We start from the raw sequence: 22,654 nt of genomic DNA, 5'->3' as shown, positions 1-22,654 counted from the left end.
GTGTGTGTGTGTGTGTGTGTGTGTGTGTGTGTGTGTGTTTTTAAGTTTATTTATTTATTTCAAGTGACAGAGAGAGCACGAGCACAGCAGGGGTAGAGAGGGGAGAATTCCAAGCAGGCTCTGTGCTGTCAGAGAAGAGCCTGACAGCAGGCTTGAACCCACAAAACTGCAACATCATGACCTGAGCCAAAATCAGTCACCCCCCAGGTTGTGGTTTTTAAATTTTCCTTCTTTCTAGCCTGATTGTCTCTTTAAAAATACAAGGGAAGAAATCAGGTGAAAAAATTTTGAATGCTTATATCTTTATATTGAGGTATACTTAATATAAACTGCATAAATCTTTTTTTATTTATTTTTTTAAAATGTTTTATTTATTTCTAGGAGAGAGAGACAGCGTGAGCAGGGGAGGGTCAGAGAGAGAGGGAGTCACAGACTCTGAAACAGGACCCAGGCTCTGGGCTGGCAGTCAGCACAGAGCCCGACACGGGGCTCGAACCCACGAACCGAGAGATCATGACCTAAGCGAAAGTCGGACGCTTAACCGACTAAGCCACCCAGGCGCCCCTGCATAAATCTTTTTTTAATGTTTATTCATTTTTGACAGAGAGATCGCACGCATGCACACACACAAATGGGGGAGGGGGAGAAAGAGAGAGAGGGAGACACAGAATTCAAAGCAGCTCCAGGCTCTGAGCTGTTAGCATGGAGCCTGACACAGGGCTTGAACCCACAGACTGTGAGATCATGACCTGAGCTGAGTTGGCCACTTAACAAACTGAGCCACCAAGACTCCCCTAACCTGTATAAATCTTAAATGTACAGCTTGTTGAAATTTTACATATGTGTACACTAGCGTAATCATCACCGAGATCAAGATATAGAAGTTTCCAGAGCACCTGGTTGGCTCAGCGGGTGGAACATGCAACTCTTGATCTTGAGGTTGTAGATTCGGGAGCCCCACATTGGGTGTAGAGATTATTTAAAAATAAAATCTTAAAAATTTATATATTTATAAATTTCTTGCATACCAGAAACCTCCTTGGGTTCCCTTCGCAGTTAGTAACCACCAAGAACAGTGACTACTCTGACTTTTATTATGAAATTGTAATATAATATGTATTTGGTCTTTGTCCTGATTCCTGGCACAAGAGCTTCTAAAACTCTTGTAATTTTCTAAGTGATAATGGTAGAAGCACATCTTTTGTCATTTTTAATAAGTCCCTCTCAACCATACCTGAGTTTATATTAATGGGATGACTCAGGATGATTTCTTAGCTTCAGGATGGGGGCTGATTGCCAGAGGAACCAACCATGTAATTACAGGTATGGAACTTTCAGTCCTATCCCCTACCCTCTGAGAAGGGGAGGATTATTGATTGAGTCAAGGTTAATGATTTAATCAAACATGCCTTCATAATGGAGCCTCCGTATAAACCCGAAACTATGGGGTTCGGAGAGCTTCCAAGTTGGTGAATATATCCACATATCATGAGGGCAGTGTACCCCATGCTCCACAGGGAGAGAAGCTCCTGTGTTCAGGACCCTTGCCGACCTCACTCCCTGTCCGTCTTCATTTACCTCTTCACTTGTATCTTTTTTTTTAATTTTTTTTAATGTTTTATTTATTTTTGAGACAGATATAGAGACAGCATGAGCAGGGGAGGGTCAGAGAGAGAGGGAGACACAGAATCCGAAACAGCTTCCAGGCTCTGAGCTAGCTGTCAGCACAGAGCCCAATGTGGGGCTCGAACCCACAAACCGTGAGATCATGACCTGAGCCGAAGTTGGACGCTTAACCGACTGAGCCGCCCAGGCGCCCCCATTTGTATCTTTTATAATATCCTTTATAATAAGTTGATAATATATTTATTTTCCTGAGTTCCATGAGCTATTATAGCAAATTATCAACCCTGATTAGGTCATGGAAACCCCCAATTTATCTACTGATTGACATTTGAACTATTTCCCATTTGTGGCTGTTATGAATAAAGCTATGAGTACTCTCATGCCTTGTGGTGGATGTAAACACTCATTTCTGTTGTTACAACCAGAAGTATTTCTGGATCATAAGGTACACATACTTAGCTTATAGCAAGTAGTGTCATAGATTTTTTTCCAAATTGTACCAATTTACATGCGCACTAGCAATGTATGAGAGTACCAGTCATTCTACCTCACCAATCCTTGGTATCATCAGTCTTTATTTTTTAAGCTTACTTATTTTGGGGGAGACAGCACAAGCAGGGGAGGAGCAGAGAGAGAGGGGGGGACAGAGGATCTGAAGCAGGCTCTGTGGTGACAGCAGTGAGCCACCCAGGTGCCCTGGTATCATCAGTTTTTTAAAAGCAACTGTGGACTTTTAAACTTTCAGGTGAATCTTTATTCCACAGAAATTGTGAGCTCTCTTGGGAGGTGCATTTGGGGATAGCTCCTGAGATGTCAAGATGAAGTGCACCAACTTTGAGGATGAGCCTGCAGCCTCTGATATTCGCAGAGGATACCAGGATCCAAGTGCTGCCCAGCATGAGTCTAGAGATTCTCAAAAGAATTCCAGACTCTTGCCCAATGGGCTCCTGGGTCATCAAGGGCATTGTGAGGCAAGACAGAACTGCAGCAATAGGCTCAAAAAGAAAGCTGAACCACTTCATTCTGTTCATGTCTCTGAAGGGATAGGCCTGACCAATAAGATGGGGCTGCCTTTTCCAAGGTGGCACTAGAGAGTAGTGGCAGTGCCCACTGGGATGGCAGAGGACCTTGTCTCAATCATTTGTTTCAGCTTGGAAAACAAATCCAAATCTTGTAGGCAGAACCTCAGATGGGTCAACAGAGCTCCGTGGAGGTATGAAGCCTGAAGAGACCAGCAGGTAACTGGGCACTATAGCCCGAAGCCAGTCAACCCCAAGCAAGAGCATCCTGCTTCCTCAAGGGTTTCTTTGCCTGAGGAAAAGTGGAAGCCAGCACTCAAATTCCTACAGCATCTTCTGAAAATGGAGGCAAGGGTGATCCTGAAGAAGCCCCCTTACCTAACTGACAAGCAAAACGGCCACTCTACTGCGTGGTTCAGAATTTCACCCAATATGCCTTCATAGAGATGCAGGCAATGGTAGTCCCTTGTTCCTGTCCTCAATTTAGGAGACGTAAGAAACGTAAATTAAGGCGTGAGGCCTATTTCATAAAGCACAAAGACCGTGTGGCCGGCAGGTCGAGGGAATCTAAATGGAGGCGAGGTTGTAGCTTGAGGGAAAGATGACTGAGGGGCTGTTGCAGTTTGGGCAGGGGAGAAGCGGGAGAGGTAGTCGGCAGGGAATCTGGAGACTGAGTGGAGAATGAAGCCTCAGGACTCCCCAGGGGTGGGAAGGCGGGCAGAGGACCAGGGAGCGGCTTGGGCTGGTCGTGCTGGGCAGGGCAAGTACTCTGCGGAAGGAAAGTCGGGGTACGCCGGCCGAACTCCACCTTGCGAGGGTGGGGGAAGGAGGTCCTGCCTCCTCGCACAGAGTCCAGCCCTTGGTGCTGGCGCTCCGTTTGGGATAGGTTCGGAGAAAGTGCGGCGCTCGAAAGGAGATAACCAGTGGCGGCTGCCCAGTAAAGGCGTGTGCTGAGAGGGACTCCTCCTCCGAGCCGGGTTAGTTGGCTTCACTTCCGGGTGCCTGCGGATGAGTAGGCGGGGGTCCAAGGTCGGCGGCCAGAACGCAGATTGCTTTGACCCCAGGTCTTCCACCTCCAGCGGCGCTCTGACGACCGTTGGAAATGCGCGGGCGGCAGCAAAACGACAGCCGCGAACTTACCACTTGCAGACCCTAAACCCCACCCGTGAAGACCAGCCGGCGTCTCCGTGGCGACATGCTGCGAAGTGCGGCTGCGCAAGGGTGACGGAGCGAGGGCGAAGGGGAGGGGGTGTTTTGGTTCTAGCCGCTCGCCGTCCTTTCAGACTTGTTCTTCTGAAAGGTTCTCGTTTCTTCCTCCCCTGCCCCTTCCCTTTCCCTTTCCCTTTCCCGGCCCCGGTCCTCCCTCCCTCCTTTCCCTTCTGCCTGCCTCCCTGGGTCCGGGCCATTTTCCGGTGTCAGGCGCCTTGCAGTGCGTGGCCCAGGGGCCCAGTATATGACCCGCCGTCTTGCTAACCCTCGCTACCCCCGCCCCATGTGGCTGCGGGGCCGCTGCGGCGCTGCCCACTATGGCCCGGAAAGCAGTTAGCAGGAAGCGGAAAGCACCCGCCTCGCCAGGAGCTGGGAGCGACGCTCAGTGCCCGCAGGTGAGGGCTGGGAGAGGCGGGGACCGGGGTTACATTGCCGAAGCACCTAGAGGTGGATAGGGTCCTAAGAGCAGAGAACTGGAACCCGGGACCAAGGTCTGTAGTCAGAGGTAGGGCAAGAGCGGGGGCTCCAGCCTGTGCGGTAAGGGCTGGGCCACCAGGAATTCGTAGGAGAGCAGAAAGGCCAGAGAGATGAGGAGCTGAAGGGAAACTTGGAAACGGCATACTCCGCACAAGACCTGCAGCCGAGAGTGGGGCTTGAGGGGAAACTAGAATCTTGGCTTTGGAGGAAGGGAAACTGTCGTCGACTGGAATCAGGAACAAAACCTCACAGAAGGTACGAGGAGGGAGAGTGAAGTCCACCTCCCTGGTGGGGTGGGAGGGCCGGGGAGCAGAAATGATTGCGACCTTTATATCGGAAGGAGTCTCCCTCTGGCTACCTCAAGCTCTGACGTGGGTTTTTTGGCTCTTGGACCGTTGTAAAAAAAAACAGCACTTTTCACGTATCATCCTTATGCCTTCCTCTTTGAAGGAGAAGACCTTTGTTGGACGCGTATTCGGACTCTGATTTCCCGTGCCTCCTACCTCGTTAGTGTTTGATTTTTCGAATTCTTCAACTGCCTGGAGCGCGGCACAGGGAGGTGGCCCTTGATAGTGCATCCCTGGAAGGTGTAGGACCCCAGTCTGTCCCTAGGTGCACTTTCCATGCTCCGTGGGGAGTACAGACAGAGAGAGAGAAGGGGACTAGGTAGAGATGCAGCCCAGGTCGGTTTAGTAATTATTTGGCCCCTCATTCCCTTCCCTGTCAAGTACAGTTTTAGGGGATTTGAATCCTTCACTCCTAAAAGGCCTAGTAGACCTTTTGACCTCTTTTCTGCTTCCACTCCTTTGTCTTTCAGCCCTTGTTTCGCATAGGTTTGACTATGAGCATCATCTTTTCAATGTTGGAAGAGTTAAATTGGACTTTTTGTATTAAAATACCTGTTCTGTTGTATGTAAATCCTGTAGGATGAGTTCTTGGTGATTTCTCTGATACAGGAAGACCCCTCCTTCTGAACGAAGGTAGCCAAAGCCCTAATTTCTAATGTTGCTTTACACAGTTTGGCTGGGATCACTCACTTCACAAAAGGAAAAGACTCCCCCCAGTGAAGAGATCCTTAGTGTACTACCTGAAGAACCGAGAAGTCAGGCTTCAGAATGAAACCAGCTATTCTCGAGTGTTGCATGGCTATGCAGCACAGCAACTTCCCAGTCTCCTGAAGGAGAGAGAATTTCATCTTGGGACCCTTAATAAAGTGTTTGCATCTCAGTGGCTAAATCATAGGCAAGTGGTGTGTGGCACAAAATGCAACACGGTAAGTGACTGGGGTAAGTGAACCTTACCATAGGTCTTGCTCTAGAACCTCTCACTGCTCACTTTGCTCATCAGTTACTTTTGGGAGGTGATTGCCTTACTCTGCTTTCCATTCCCTCCTATCTGTTGTTAACTTCTGCCTCTCTTTCTGTCCCTTTTCCCACTTCCTCACTTCTTTGCTGATAAATCTTCAGAGGAGCCTGTGGGGCTCAAACCCACGAACCGTGAGATCATGACCTGAGCCCAAGTTGGACACTCAACTGACTGAGCCACCCAGGTGCCCCTAAATATTTTTATATATGCCTTTAGCCTGGCAGATAAGACCTAGGTTTCCACTATTATGTATCCCAGATGATGCCCTGAGCATCATTCTTTCCTAAATATTTCCTCTGCGATCCTCTGACTTAAAAAGCAACATAAAAAAAGGTTAAAAAACAACAACAACTAGAAGCAGTGGAACAGCCGTATGGTGATAATGAATGCAAAGTTTTTTCCAATGCTTTTTGTATTTCTTGGGACTCTACTCTGTTTCAAAGTAAGGAAAATAAAACAATCTTTGGATGATAAGTGAATATTTGGGGGAAGAAGAGTTTGTGTTGTAGTCTCAATAATAAATTAAGTTTTGATGTATTGAAATTTTGCTAATCAATGAAGCAACTTAAATGTATTAAGTAGGAAAAGTATACCACAACCATTTATATCCTAAAATAACCTATTAGTTAATGTATCTGCTGGTTAGAAGCTGTTTTTGTCTTGGGTACTGTTGGTATTCATCAGTATTTAACTGAATATATACACAAATGCTAAAAAGCCCTATCATTTCCCAGTTAACTAGCTTCGGGAAATACTATTGAAACTTCTGAGGTATTAGATTATTCTTTATGGAAAAAACATCAGATAATTCTATAAGTCTTTTTGTAGCTTGATTCCTGAAGTGAAAATTACGTTATGCTGTGGGCTAACAGTCAAACTGGGGGCAGTCATTTAACTCCCTGAATTCTCTGGGCATATAAGCATAGGAATAACTACAAGAATGGCCAAGGTATGTCTTAACCATTAATAACATTAGTATGGTCAAATATATTTTTAAATTTATTTATTTTGAGGGAGAGAGAGAGAGAGTGTGTGTTGCATGCACTTATGGGAGGGGCAGAAAGAGAATCCCAAGCAGGGCCCATGTGGTCAGCTCAGAGTCTAATGTGGGGCTGAAACTCACAAACTGCAAGATCATGACCTGAGCAGAAATCAAGAGTCAGATGCTTAACTGACTGAGCCACTCAGGTGCCCCAGTATGGTCATATTTTTTCTTTTTCTTTCTTTTTCTTTTCTTTTCTTTTCTTTCTTTTCAGTTTATTGATTTTGAGAGAGATAAAGACAGAGTAAGTGGGGGAGGGGCAGAGAGAGAGGGAATCCCACACAGGCTCCACACTGTCAGTGGAGAGCCTGATATGGAGCTGAAACTCGTGAAACCTTCAGATCATGACCTGAGCTGAAACCAAGAATTGGATATTTAACCTGTCTGGAGTTCTCTCTTGTCCAGCAAGAGAGTGGATGCAAGGTTGAAATGTGAGAGAGGCTAATTTCTGGAAGGAGACACGAGCCCCCAAGTAAGGGTCCTTTCTCAGTTTTTATTAGGGTCAGAAGGCTTATAAGCGTGATGGACATGCACAAAGAGATGATGAAACCATGAACATTAACTCATGGGCTTGGGGAAAGGTTATTGAAGACCCGTATTAGGGGTTTGGGTCAATAGAAAACAAAGTCCTGGGCAGATGGTTGTTTACAGCAGGTATGAGGCACCACTGTTTACCTAAACTTGCCTAGGGGACAAGAAAGACCTAGCAGGCTACCCCAGAGTCTACAAGACACCCTTCTTTTGCTAATTAGCTCCTCTCAGGGCAACTTCGCCCTGCTGCCCTGCTACAGCTGCGGTCTATAGCCCTGTTTACCAGTTTAACTATTTTGGTCCTTCCTTCCTGTGAAAGCAGCTTTCTGCTATTGTACTAGTTGGGGTGCGTTCTGCCCTGAATATCTAATCTTGTTTATTTCATTTTTAATGCTTTCATCCTGAGGCTTTTCTATTCCTGTATCTTTGTCCTATAATGGGGGACTTTGCCCCTTTTACCTAATCTGTTTTACCTAATCTTGGATGCGTACATCCTGTGGCTTTCTATTTCTTTATGCCTTGTTAACCCATCAGTGTAAGCTGAGGGAGTTCCTAAGCTTATCCCCCACATAACCGGCTGAACGACCCAGGTGCTCTTAGTCATGTTTTTTCTAAATTACTTAAAGAAAAAGGGGTAGTGTGGGGCACCTGGGTGGCTTAGCCAGTTAAACTTCTGACTTTGGCTCAGGTCATGATCTCATGGTTTGTGGGTTCGAGCCCCACGTCAGCCTCTGTGCTGACAGCTAGCTCAGAGCCTGGAACCTGTCTTCAGATTATGTGTCTCCCTCTCTCTCTGACCCTCCCCTGCGCATGCTATCTCTGTCTCTCAAAAATAAATAAAACATTTTTTAAAAAATGAAAAGGAAAAGGGGTAGTATAACCTTAATTGGAACATGGGTCTGGAAATCAGTATGGGTAGGTATATTTTCCTGGTTTAGGGTTACAAAATCAGATTGTGTAAACAGCTAGCAAACGCTAATTAAGAGAATAAGAAGTAGCAGGGACTGTATAGAGCCAAGAAAAGGCATTCTTGGCTCTAGCCAGTTTTCACCATGCAGAAATTTTTTTTCTTTATGTTTATTATTGTGAGAGAAGACAGAGACAGCATAAGTGGAGAAAGAGCAGATAGAGAATGAGAGAATCCCAAGCAGGCTCCGAGCTGCCAGTGCAGAGCCCAATATGGGGCTCAAACCTAGGAACTGTGAAATCATGAACCAAGCCAAAATTAAGAGACTCTCAACCAACCGAGCCACCCAGGACTTTTAATTTTTTTTTAATGTGTATTTTTGAGACACAGACACAGTGTAAGCTGGGGAGGGACACTGAGAGAGGGAGACACAATCTGAAACAGGCTCCAGGCTCTGAGCTGTCTACATAGAATCTTACACAAAGCTCAAACCCATGAACTGTGAAATCATGACCTGAGCCAAAGTCAGAAACCACCCAGGTACCCCAGGAATTTTTTTTTTAAATGTTTATTGTTTTTGAGAGAGAGAGTACAAGTAGGGGAGGGGCAGAAGGAGAGGGAGACCCAGGATCCAAAGTGGGCTCTGCTGACAGCAGAGAACCTGATGCATGGCTTGAACTCCCAAACTGTGAGATCATGAGCCTAAGTCAGCCGCTTAACTGAGCCACCCAGGCGCTGTGCCGTGCAGGAATTTGAACCTATTGTTAATTTTTCCTTTTAAGGAGAAACTGGAAATCTGGATTTTTATGAGGAGAAGTATTAACCATTTGTGAAGATTATCGAAAATGTGTGGCAAGACCTTTAGGTGTCTGAAAGAGAACTATGAGATTAAGGTTGGAAAGGTTCATTAGGATCAAATTATGGAAGCTATGGAGTGTCAAGCTCAGATTTTCTTTTGTTGGGGAATGGAGAGACAAAACCCAAGGATTTTAAACAGGGAGTGACATGGTTGGAGTACTGCTTTAGGGGAAAGCAGTTACAGAAGGCTAGTGCTGTAGTATAAATGAGAGGTAATGAGGGCCAAAAACAAGACAGTAGCAGGGAGAGCGTGAGGAGGAGACAGATAGCATACATCTTAAGAGGGGTGACTGGGTGGCTTGGTCAGCAGAGCATGCAGTTCTTGACCTAAGGATTGTGAATTTGAGCCCCATGTTGGGCATAGAGCCTACTTTTAAAAAAAAATCTTAAGAGGTACAACCTGTAGATGGTGACATACTCAGATGTAATCCAGAGGATTAAGTAAAAAGTGATACTGATATCTTGAACCTGGGTAACTAGAAGGATGGCAGGAGAAGTATTGAACAGATTTGAAGAGAAAATGAGTTTAGTTTTGTACTTTCACTTAGTTGAAATTTAAAAGAGGGGTGGGGGGTGCCTAGGTGGCTCAGTTATGTGACTGACTTTGGCTCAGGTTATGATCTCACAGTTCATGAGAGCCCCACATTGGGCTCTCTCTGTCAGTGCAGAGCCTGCTTCAGATACTGTGTCTCCCTCTCTTCTCTCTCTGCCCCTCCCTGTAGTCTCTCTCTCAAAAATAAACAAACATTTAAAAAAACACTTAAAAAATAAAAATAAATAAAAGAGGGGTAAAGACTGAAGTTCATGATTTGGAGACTAGTCATCTATATATAAGGGATTATTGAAATTCGTGCACTACTGGGGCGCCTGGGTGTCTTAGTTAAGCGTCTGACTTCACCTCAGGTCAATATTTCACTGTGGATTCAAGCCCCACATCAGTCTCTGTGCTGATGATGCACAACCTCTTTAGGATTTTCTCTCTCCCTCTCTCCCTCCCCCGTCTCTCCCCCCCATACTCTTGCACTCTTTCTCAAATAAATAAACTTTAAAAAAGAATTCGCATACTGCCATGGGAGAGAAGGTAGGGAAGACACTTAAAATGCCTATCTATTTGGAGAAAGAGTATGCATGCAAGCAGGGGAGGGGCAGAGAGGGAGAGAGGGAATCCCAAGTAGGTCCCATGCTCAGGAGATGGGTCAGGGGTGCTGAATGAGGGGGCCTTGACCTCACCACTGGGAGATCATGACCTGAGCCAAAATCAAGAGTCAGATGCAGATGCTTAACCAACTGAGCCACCCGGGTGCCCCAAAAAGTCACTCTTAGGTTCCATAAACCTTGCCTAAAATTGCGAAAATTTCATTATATGTGTATTTCATGGGCATGATGTGGCAAAGGTGGTGTGGCCAGCAGTGTGTAGTTTTCATGAGATTTTCAAAGGGAGTACGATGAGCCAAAAATGAATAAGAGCCATTGATATTGAAAGGGTGGCTAGGGGCGCCTGGGTGGCTTAGTCGGTTAAGCGTCCGACTTTCGCTTAGGTCATGATCTCGCGGTTCGTGGGTTTGAGCCCCACGTCGGGCTCTGTGCTGACCGCCAGCTCAGAGCCTGGAGCCTGTTTCAGAGTCTGTGACTCCCTCTCTCTCTGACCCTCCCCTGCTCACGCTGTCTCTCTCTCTCTCTCCTAGAAATAAATAAAAAACATTAAAAAATTAAAAAAAAAAAAGGGTGGCTAAAGATAGAACCTTGGAGATTGTCTACATTTATGGAACTGCTACAAGGAGAGCAGGGAGGTCAGAGGAGAACTAGGAGAGTACCAAAAACAATTCAAGAAGGAGGATATTTTGGAGCACCTGGTCGGCTCCGTCAGAAGAGCATGCAAATCTTGATCTTGGAGTTGTGAGTTCAAGCCCCACATTGGGTGTAGAGATTACTTGAATAAAAATTTTTTAAAAAGAAAGAGGGCATTTGGAGAGGGGATGGTTTGAAGAGAAGGATAATAATAGAATAATAATATATGCAGAGTTTGAAGTATTTAATTTTAGATTCTTATTTCTCATTTATTGATACCCTTCAGCTAAAGACTATAAGGGACTTAGCATAGTAGATACAATTGCTTATTGCAGTTACAGAGAGCCTACACCCAAGGGAACCATGGAGCCTTTCAGTAAGAGGGTGTTAGAAAGGACTTAGAAGAGTGATTTGGGGGAAGACTTAAGGAAATGGGACTTTCACAGGAAAATTTCCTGTGAAATTATTTTCACCCAGACACCAAGGCATAGCTGATAGTACCAGGCTCACTTCCTACATATCAGGGCTGCTTTCTTTTTGTCACCATCTCCCAAAGCAGTGGTCAGGGGTTTACTGCTAACTTCCCAGATAGACTTGGTGGATCATAATGAAGCAGACAAAATGAATTTGGGCTGCGATTTGCTGTCAGATGGGAGGAAGAAGAACCTTGAGGAGCCTAATTTTGGGGGTGGAGAGGAATGGTAGCACGAGGGTTGAGAAAATAGCTGTAATGTCTTCACTGAGTTTACATATGCAGATTCCTGAAATAAAAGCAGAATATGAGATCCAATTTGAGACACAGGAAAACAAAATATGGTGAAGTGTGGGAGTTTTGCTTTGACCAGATCTTTAATTCATGCTCCCTCATTTCACTATATTATTTCCCCAAAAGGATTATATCCTTTTAGGAGATACTTTTAATTTTTTCCTTTTTTAAAGATTTTATTTTAAAGTAATTTTTATACCCAACATGGAGCTCAAACCCACAACCAAATGAGCCAGCCAGGCACTGCTAGAGGATACTTATAAGTTCTTGCAGAATTCCCTGGGCCCAGCCAGGTGCACAGCATTCTTATCTATATGATCCAGTTTTGTTTCATAGGATAGTAATCTGCACATTAGCCATTTTTAAAGTGACATGGTTATTCTCTGCCTAGTAAGAAATGTGCAGATTTATTCCAGAATTAGTCTTTATGTTAGTTTCAGAATATTTGACTCTTTTAGAGGAAGATTTTAGATATGGAAATGATAGAATTGCTATGTTGGCAAGTTCGTCTGCTGGGGCACATGTGTGAAACTGTTTCTACATGGAAAATCATGGAAATGCCTCATAAATTCTAAAGTTTCATACAGAGTTAATGTTAGAAGGATTTAGGAAGAGGAACACTAGAAATAAACTTATGCCCCTTACATGTGAAGGTGCCAGAGTTATTTTTTCCTGCCCTTTTCTGACTTGTCTTCATGTCTGGGAAGGCTTTTCTTGGGTTAGCACAAGTGTGGGCCCCAGGAATCCCGTTTTGTATAGTGCATTGCAGACTTAGGATCACCTTCTGTATGTGAAGAAATTGATGGTCAAGAATGTTAGAGCCCAATCAGCAGTCCTATGGAGGGGCTCAGGAATTTTAGGGCAGTTTTTCTCAATAAGAATGTTGATGGTGTTTTGGGTCGTTTCTTTGTTGTCTGGGACTTCATCTCATATTTTGCAGGATATTTCACATTACTGGTTTCTGCTCTGTATATTCCAGCAGTGCCCCCAACCCTCTCTACCTGTACCCCTAGTGCTCCAAAGAGGAAGTAATTTATAGGGTGTTCTGAGAAGATTTCCCAAAGGAGGAAGAGGCTTCAACCGAGGGGAGGAAGCAGAGGTGTGTGTTTTATAGCCAAATCAAGAATGTACAAGAAAAGTCCCTGAATAGACCGATTTGGCTGATGCAGGGCAGAAACTATAGGGAAAGAGACTGTGACACAGTAACTGGAGAGTTGGATGACTGAATCCCCCTTGAATAATTTTTGTTTTTTATTTTTTCTTTGGCTCATGCTAGCCTTTTTTTCCTCCCTTAATGTTTACTTATTTTTGAGAGAGAGAGAAACAGTGCGCCAGTGGGGGAGGCTCAGAGAGAGAGGGAGACACAGAATCTGAAGCAGGCTCCAGGCTTTGAGCTGTCAGCACAGAGCCCGATGCCAGGCTCGAACTCAAGAACTCCAAGATCATGACTTAAGTCGAAGTTAGACACTCAACTGCTCAACCGACTGAGCCACCCAGATGCCCCTCATGCTAGCCTTTAATAATGAATAACCTTGTTAATCACCTTTCTCATCTAAACAATTGAGTCACATGCTTGGCAGCATGACCCCTGATATATTTAGGGCCTGTTCCTGGAGCCCTGGAGCCTTGGAGGATGAGGAAACCTGAGTTGCTGAGAACATAGGTTTGCTGGGAGGTGCCTGATATGCCAACTACCTGAGAAAAGTTAATAATAAAACAGTCTAGAGGCACCCCACGTGGCTTAGTTGGTTAAGCGTCCAACTTCACTCCAACTTCAGTTCGGGTCATGATCTCCTGGTTTGTGAGTTCAAGACCCATATTGGGCTCTGCGCTGGTAGGTTAGAGCTGCTTGGGATTCTCTCTCACACCTTGTCTTGCAAAATAAATAAATTAATTAAATAATAGTAATAAAACAGTCTAGTTATTTCAGTTGGTTCCTGCTTTCCTTGAACCCTTCCAAAGCCTGTCCTTCCCACCCCCATGGCCAGTCGCTTGAATGGCTGTCACCATTCAAAGGAATAAAAAAAAGTTCCATGAGCTAAGCATGGCTTCTTTTGTCAGTTTACTTCTTTTAAATTGATGCATATTTGGGGGCACCTGGGTGGCTCAGTCGGTTAAGCGTCTGACTTCGGCTCAGGTCATGATCTCACAGTTCATGGTTCGAGCCCTGTGTCGGGCTCTGTGCTGACAGTTAGCTCAGCACAGTTAGCTCAGAGCCTGGAGACTGCTTCGGATTCTGTGTCTCCCTCTCTCTCTGACCCTCCCCTGCTCACATTGTCTGTCTGTCTGTCTCAGAAATAAATAAAACATTAAAATAATTAAATTGATGCATATTTGATTTCTGATCACTTAGGCCTTTGTTTCTCAGGCATGACCCAGAAACCAGCTGCATCACAGTCACTCGAGGTGTGTGCTTAAAATGCAGTTTCCTGGCCCCTGCTCCAGTATGGATTCAGGTTTCCCTCAGTGAAACCNTGGTTTGCCTGTCTCCCTTTCCCCCACCATTTCTCCCCTTCTTCTCCCCCTTGTTCCTCCATCAAGTTCCTCCTAATCCTCCTATACATGCAAACATATGATATTTGTCCTTCTCTGCCTTCTCAGGTGATTTTAATGTGAATCACTGGATTAGACTTTATGCCATATAGCAGTACATTTTTATCACCTTGTTAAATCTAGATCAGTTGTTTGAATCCTCCCTGTATTTTCTAAACTATATTCAGGGCATAAGTGGGACATCATATTTGATGGATCTGGAAGAATTTCCTTGTAGGCATCTTGGTTAATATCTTTTCAGCAGCCAACAGAGTGTAATTAGATGTTATTTCTACCCTTTGAGGAAGCCCTTGACAAATGGTTATTTTTCTTTCTTTTTTTTCAAATGGTTATTTTTCTTTTTTATTTCAAATGGTTATTTTTCTTATTTGCCTGTTCCCTGTCTCATTAATAGACAAAGCAAGATAATTGCCCATTATTTTTCCAGGTCAGATCTTAGTTTAGGACGTTAGCTTCCAAGTTCTTGATCTCTTTTCCAGAAAAGTAATATAAGATCAAGAGTCTCAAGGTCTTTCTACTGAGCCATCCAGGCACCCCCAGAATATCCAAATTTATACCAACAAATTTGATGATGTCATTTTGTATTGTATGTTTAGATTCAAAGATTCGTGGGTTGAGTCTGGTCTCCATTTCTTACTAACTTTGTGCCTTTGGAGAAGCCCCAAATACCTTTTCCTAAGCCTGCCTTCTCTCACCTTTAAAATAAACGGAGAAAGTAGTACCTAGCAGAGTAAAACATGTGCCTAAAACATGTGGTTTAGTAATTAATGGAGGCAATGAAGAAGTGGCAGTAGTGATTTGTTGGTCCTAGACTTTAGATGTATTTTTTGGCCAGATTCGGGTGTGCTTAAAGTAAATAGTAAGCATTTCTGTGCCCTGTAAATGGCTTCTTTCNTGAGATCATGACCTAAGCGAAAGTCGGACGCTCAACCGACTAAGCCACCCAGGCGCCCCGATTAGACATTTTAATATAATTCATCTAGGGGCGCCTGGCTGGCTCAGTCATGCCACTCTTGATCTCAGGGCTGTGGGTTCGAGCCCACATTGGGTATAGAGATTACGTGAAGATAAAATCTTAGAAAAAGGAAGTATTGGGGTGCCTGGGTGGCTCAGTCGGTTAAGCGTCCAACATCAGCTCAGGTTATGATCTCGTGGTTTGTGTTCAAGCCCTGCATTGGGCTCTGTTGACTGCTCAGAGCTGGAGCCTGCTTCTGATTCTGTGTCTCTCTCTCTCTGACCCTCCACCGCTCATGCTGTCTCTGTCTCTCAAAAATAAATAAACATCTAAAAATATTAAGAAAAAGGAAGTATCATTTAAAAATAAATCATCAATATTATATTTATTATATATTGTATAATGATTTATATAAGGAAGTACAATTAGAAAATTATATTTAAATTCCTTATAGAATACAGATAAAAGCAAAATATTTTTCTGTTGGCAAATTAATACCTAGTTCTGATAAAGATCTGGTGAAACAGGTACATGTATACATTGCCACTAGAACCCTTTTTTGACAACAATTTAGCATTACATTTCTTTTTTTTTTTTAATGTTTTATTTATTTCTAGGAGAGAGAGAGAGAGACAGCGTGAGCAGGGGAGGGTCAGAGAGAGAGGGAGTCACAGACTGCAACAGACTCCAGGCTCTGAGCGGGCAGTCAGCACAGATCCCGACGCGGGGCTCGAACCCACAAACCGCGAGATCATGACCTAAGCGAAAGTCGGACGCTTAACCGACTAAGCCACCCAGGCGCCCCTAGCATTACATTTCAAAAGTCTGGTACATATTAATTGTTGAATGAAGAGCCTAAAAATATTATACTCTTTGACCTGATATTTTCAGAGTAGAGAATTTATCCAAAAGAAGTCTTTTTTAACAATATTATCATTGGAAGCCATTTTATCTAAATACTAACAAAAAGAGAATACTTGAGTAATTTATGGTAAATCACATCTGCATAATCTTATGAAGAAATTAACATAATTACGAAGACTAATAACATGCAAAGCATTTGATACGTTCAATGTAATGAGATACACAATTCTATCTATGCTTCTTATAGCTGTACACAATTATGCATGCACATGATTAAGGACTAAACTGGAACTCGACAAAATGAAAAAACAGATTTGAAAAGTGGGGGGCACCTGGCTGGCTCAGTTGATGGAGTGTGCAACTCTTGATCTCAGTGTTGTGAATTTGAGCCCCATGTTGGCATAGTGATTACTTGATAAAAATTTAAAAAAGAGGATTCTGAGTGATCTTTCTTGCATTTTTTTTCACTGTTAATAAACTCATTTTTTTAAAGTGTCTCTTTAGCTAGGTGAATCTTGTTTTTTCTTAGTCTAAAACAGTGGTAGAAGTGGCCTTGCTCATTGCTTGTCTTGTTTGCTGACAAAAATTCAGCATAGTTATATATTATATATCTTTAATGGGGAGAGGAAGTGGTAGGATATATAGCAACAGGAGTTTCCTTTCTGAGTCACACAAAGAATTTTTTGGAGCTCAAAATAACATCTAGAGAGAAATCTCGCTTCTCAGTGGGCAAATATACAACCACATTGTCCTTAAGACTTGGTACTATGATGCTCAGGAAGTAAAAGAGAAATAGGATTATGCAGTAATATCATTGTTTTTAATACTCTTATTGAAAGCTTATAATTTTTTAGTATGCCTGATAAGTAATTAATATGTAACTATAATCTCTCCAGTACTTTGTAGTTTAGAGATAGGGCTAAATAGATGGCTTTATAACTAGAAATGCTATAGGGGAAGAAAAAGCTAAGAATAGGGTTGATTTTGGGGTTGTGAGTTTGAGCCCCACATTCAGTGTAGAGATTACTTAAAAATAAATCCGAAAAAGAAAAGAATACCCTTCCAATAAATTATTCTTTTAAAAAATCAGTTTATTAAACTTGTTAGATTATAAAACTTGCAAAGAATTATGTTACTTAATTCCAGGATAATTATAAATCTTAGTATGTCCTCCTTCCACAGAATCATGATTCTAGTGGGAAAATACCAGAATTCAGGATCCCATAGGAAGTACCATTGCTAATTTCAGCAAGTTGGTCCATAGCCACCTTTTGGAGGAGCAGTTTATATTCACAATTCAAGAATAAGAGATCTTGGCATAGCACAGGAGCCTGGATTTAGATATAAGGATGTTCATTGCAGTGTTTTATACTACTGAAAATCTGGACACAGCATAAATGTTTAATAATAGGAGATGTGGGGTGCCTGCTAGCTCAGTTGGAAAAACATGATTACTTAAAATCTTTANTAAAAAAAAATAAAAATAAATAAATCGACTAATTTGGAAGCTGTTACTGCTATATTAAATAAAAATATATAAAATAATATGTGACATCACATTTTTACAAATGAAGAAATATACATGTGACTGAGTGTGTAGTAAAGGGCCTGAAAGAAGGTATAGAGAGTGAGTGGTAGGGTTATGGTAGTTTTTATTTTCTAATATCTGCTTTTCTATGTTTTATAAACTTAGGATGTGTTATTTTTATAATTGGGGTCCAAAAATGTTCTATTTATTTATTTACTTTTACTTTTATTTTACTTTGACAGACAGTACGAGTGGGAGAGGGGCAGAGAGAGAGAATTCTAAAGAGGCCCCACACTGTCAGTGTCAAGCCCACCACGGGTTTGAACTCAAAAACCATGAGATCATGAGCTGAGCTGAAATCAAGGGTCAACCACTTAAGTGACTGAGCCACCCAGGTTCCCCAGTCCTCTTACTTTAAATAACCACATGATCTTTTCCTTTAATATACTTGGAATTGAAACAATGACCTGGGCTTTCTGGTGTCACAACTCTTATAGGTCCTAGCAATCTGAAATATTTGTAGCTGTGGAGTCTTGATGTTGTTCAAGCACCATACGGAGCTCAGCCACATCCCCAACCTCACACTGCAGCAGGATGCAGGTGGGCAGGGAACTAGCTTTTACAGGTGGGCCAGACAGAATGCCTGATTTTCCTGGCCATCGTTGGAGTCCTGAGTATAACTCATTATCATGATCCTTTTCTTATATTGTGCAAGTCATATGTGTTCATTGAGAAAAAAATTAAGATAACTGGAATTATGTTTTTATTTATTCTGAGAGAGAGCAAGAGAATGAATCCCAAGGATTGTGGGGCTTAATCCCAGGTCCGCGAGTTCACAACCTGAGCTGGTATCAAGAGTCCGAGTTTAGGGGGCGCCTGGGTGTCTCAGTCGGTTGAGCGTCCAACTTCGGCTCAGGTCATGGTCTCACGGTTCGTGGGTTCAAACCCCCCGTTGGGCTCTGTGCTGACAGCTAGCTCAGAGCCTGGAGCCTGTCTTCAGATTCTGTGTCTCCCTCTCTCTCTGACCCTCCCCTGCTCACACTGTCTCTCTTTCTTTCTCTCTCAGAAATAAGTAAAACATTAAAAAAAAAAAAAGTCAGAGTTTAACCAACTGAGCCACCCAAGTGCCCCACGAATTATATTTTTAAAATCTTATTCATTTAGGGATGCCTGGCTGGGTCACTGAATAGAGCATGCAACTCCATCTCAGGGTTGTAAGTTTGAGCCCCACATTGGATGTAGAGATTACTTAAAAACAAGATTTTTTGGAGGCGCCTGTGTGGCTCATTCAGTTAAGCGTTCGGCTTCGGCTCAGGTCATGATCTCACGGTTCATGGGTTCGAGCCCCGCGTCGGGCTCTGTACTAACAACCAGCTCAGAGCCTGGAGCCTGCTTCAGANTTTTTTTTTTTTTTTTTTTTTTAAAGTAAACTCTACCACCAACAAGGGCTTGAACTCATGACCCCAAGGTTAGGAGTCACATACTCTACTGACTGAGCCAGCCCCATTCTTAAAAGCTGTATAATAAATAGTCCACTGTGTGGCTATACCCAATCCCCTGTGGTGTCTCGCTATTTAAAAATTCATTTTATTTATTTACTTTTAAAAGATTTTATTTTAGGAGCTGCCTGGGTGGCTTCATTGAGCGTCCTACTCTTGATTTCGGCTCAGGTCATGATCCTGCAATTCATGGGTTTGAGCCCTGCGTAGAGCTCCATGCTGACAGTGCAGAGCCTGTCTGGGATTCTCTCTCCTCTTCCCACCCCTCCCCTGCTTGCGTTTGTGCATGCTTTTTCTTTCTCTCTCAAAATAAATGAACTTCAAAAAAAAAATTTTTTTTAAAGATTTTATTTTATTTATTTTTATTTTTTTAAAAATATTTATTATTGAGAGATAGAGAGATACAGAGCATGAGCTGGGGAGGGGGAGAGAGAGAGGCGGAGACACAGAATCCAAAACAGGTTCCAGGCTCTGAGCTAGCTGTCACACAGAGCCCGACGTGGGGCTCGAACCCATGAACCGCGAGATCATGACCTGGGCCGAAGTCGGACGCTCAACCGACTGAGCCACCCAGGCACCCCTTAAAGATTTTATTTTTTAGGTACTCTCTGTACCCACTATTGGGCTCAAACTCTCAGTAGTTATATATGTTCCACCAACTGACCCAGCCTGGTGTCCCCAGATTAATACATTTTAGTTAAAACTATTCACCCATCATTATTTCCTTAGCATAAGTTCTTAAAATTATAGGCTTTACACATGTTGAAATTTTTGATCCATACTATTTTCTGTTGTTTTTCTTGGTCTTGGCCCTCTCTTTTGCTCCTATTCATTTTCTTGGTTTGAAATGGGAATGGATTCTTCTGCTTTGATTTTGGTCATCTTCCCTTTACCCAACTTTCAAGCAGATGTAGGCTGCCCACTTGGCTTTTTCTGACTCCATATAGTTTATCTTGATGTCTGTGTGACCTATGTGGATTTGTTTTCCGTTATCTATTAGGCTCTAGCTAAAATACTTAGGAATTTTAGAAACTTTATGAGCCCCTTCATTTTATTTAAGCCACCTTCATCTGTCTATGTATGCACATTCATGTGTATCTACATATACTATACATGCATTCAGAGATGTACTCTCTAAACTTACAGTCTTCCTGATTGTAAGGCCTTTGCTTTCTTTTTCCCCCTTTTATTCTAGAATGTAAGCTGCAGGGAGCCATTTAGATTCAAACTTACCTTGCCGCACTGCTAGTTCCTGGCAGGGATCCCAGTAGGTTAATGTGGAGCAGCTCCATTCTGGGATTTGTTACAGGAACCACTTGAAGCCTTGGCCCCTTGTCAGAGAGCTTGGGGAAATCTTCTGTGGCAGCTCATCCCTTTCCCTTCCTTTAGAAAATAAAAGTTTCTGTTCCTCACATGGTGCTTTGTCATTCCTCTGCAGGAGTGAGGTTGGGGGTAAACTCCTGGTTTCCTGGACCCTCTAGAGACCCAGCTGTTAACTCATTCAAATATTTTCCATCAAGCGTAAATGAAACTACACCATACAGAACTAAACAAACATTAGAATAGTGTATTACTGGGGCACCTGGGTGATTCACTTGGTTAAGCATCTGACTTCAGCTCAGGTCATGATCTCACAGTTCAAACCCTGCATTGGGCTCTCTGCTGTCAGTGCAGAGCCCGTTTCAGATCCTCTGTCCCCGTCTCTGCTTCTCCTTGACTCATATTCTCTCTCTCAAAAATAAATAAGCATTTAAAAAAATAAAGAATAGTGTATTTTTTTAGAATGGCATATTGCTATTGTTACTTGTTAAGTACTAATTATGTGCTTAATGCTGTGCTAGACGCTTTACGTTTTATTAGATCTTTAAGCAACCCTAGAGGTAGATATTATTCTAGTTTTATAGATGAGAAATGAAAAAATAGAAAGATTAAATGATGGCGTGCCTGGATGGCTCAGTTGGTTGGGCATCTGACTTCAGCTCAGGTCATGATCTCATAGTTTGTGAGTTCAAGCCCTGCATTGGGCTCTGTGATGCCAGTTCAGAGCCTGGAGCCTGCTTTGGATTCTGTGTCTCCCTCCCTCTGCTCCTCCCCAGCTCACACTCTGTCTCTCTCTCTTAAAAATAAATAAACATTTAAAAAGATTAAAAAAGAAAAGAAAGGTTAAGTGATTTGCCTAAGATCACACAGCTAATAAGTAACAAATTTGGAATTCAATTCTAGATTTCTCCAAATTGGAGAGGTTGGACTTAAGACTTTCTTAGACATGAATAGTTGAAACATTTTCTCCACACCTTTTCTGGATGGCAGAAATGGACCTTTGTTTTAAGACAAAGGAATGGCCTGACACAGTAGACTAAAATAATCTTTAGCCCATCCTCAGATTCCATAGGAGAAACTTGGATCTTTCCAGATTGCAGGTCAATTTACTCTTGTATCTTATCACATTCCCTTAGTGTACAGAGCAGATTCTCTACATCAGTGCTTCTCAAGCATTGGTGTACCTGGAGATCTGGAGAAACTCCAGATTCTGATTTAATATGTCTAGGGCATGGCCTGAGATTCTTGGGTTCTAACAAGCTCCCCAGTGCTCCTTTGGATAGCAACGGTTTAGATCAGTGATTATTAATCCTGGACAATCATCAGATTAACCTGGAGATCCTTGAAAAGAAGTCGGTTTTACAGGCCCCAGAGTTGGAAATTGGATACATTTTAGGATAGGGCCTGGGAATTGCTTTTCTTTTATAGTTTTTCTTAAAAAAAAATTCCCCAGGTTACTGTGATAATTAGGGAATCATTGGTTTAGAAGGTAACATGTTATGGATGCATTGTCTCACAAAACGCAGAGGTATAAGTGGGCAGTTAATTTTGCTTCATTAGACATTTTAGAGGGACTGTGTTGGTTAGAGGTCATTTGCTCTAAAACAGTAAGAAACCCACTCATGCTTTTTGTTTTAATTTTTCTTAAATGTTTTATTTTTGAGAGGGATAGCAGGGGAGGGGCAGAGAGATGGGGACAGAGGATCTGAGGCAGGCTCTCTGGGTCTGCACACTGACAGCAGAGAGCCCAACGTGGGGCTTGAACTCACAAATTGTGTAATCATAACCTGAGCTGAAGTCAGACACTTAGCTGACTGAGCCACCCAGGCACTCCCCCATTCATGTTTATGGAAGGGCTATTATGCAAACCCCAAGAGCAGGAAGTATCTGTAGATCTCAGAAGGAAACAGAGCTAAGAATTGGAAAGTCGTTAGGAACTAAGGATGTCCATGCTATCTTTCTTCTGTTTCCTTCTCTCTGGGGACTGGCTTTGGTAGAAATTGGCCATCCAGGCAATTTGGTCTCTGCCACCAAGCCAGTTTCATATTCCTGAAAGAATCTGATCAGTCCAATGTAGCCCCTGGACTGGTTCTTCTTGAGCCAGGAGGCCACTTCTGGACAATTCTCTGGTCTGGAGATCTGGAGATTTGATGACTTACATCAAACACACACTTACAGGGCCCCACTCTCAATGTAGGAATATGGGGTCCCCCTAACATTGTTGGTCAGACTTCCTGAAAGGTGTCTTCTACAAGTGCTTTTATATATATATATTTATAATGATATATATATATCATATATCAATATATATTATATATTTTATATATTTATATTATATATATTATTA

The 22,654-nt window shown here is 42.9% G+C and overlaps 1 protein-coding gene across 3 annotated transcripts in view; it reads left to right on the top strand.

Moving 5' to 3' along the window:
* Positions 1-2,678: 2,678 nt before the first annotated feature.
* The window catches only part of DCAF12 (DDB1 and CUL4 associated factor 12), a 48,876-nt gene continuing 28,900 nt past the window's right edge, over positions 2,679-22,654 (top strand). The window contains exons 1-2 of one of the 3 annotated variants that reach the window (XM_077761886.1): positions 2,679-2,839; positions 5,350-5,604. In XM_077761886.1, coding sequence (XP_077618012.1) covers positions 2,816-2,839; positions 5,350-5,604 — 279 coding nt within the window. In that variant the 5' untranslated portion in view covers positions 2,679-2,815. Of the gene's footprint in view, positions 2,840-3,634; positions 4,250-5,349; positions 5,605-22,654 lie in introns of those variants that run through there. The other 2 variants (XM_077761887.1, XM_077761885.1) reach the window with 2 other exon arrangements.

The sequence above is a fragment of the Crocuta crocuta genome, unplaced genomic scaffold, assembly GCF_008692635.1.
Source record: "Crocuta crocuta isolate KB4526 unplaced genomic scaffold, BGI_CrCroc_1.0 scaffold204, whole genome shotgun sequence".
NCBI lineage: Eukaryota > Metazoa > Chordata > Mammalia > Carnivora > Hyaenidae > Crocuta > Crocuta crocuta.
The sequence above is the reverse complement of the archived record's forward strand: the minus strand, read 5'-3'. Positions and strand labels throughout refer to the sequence as shown.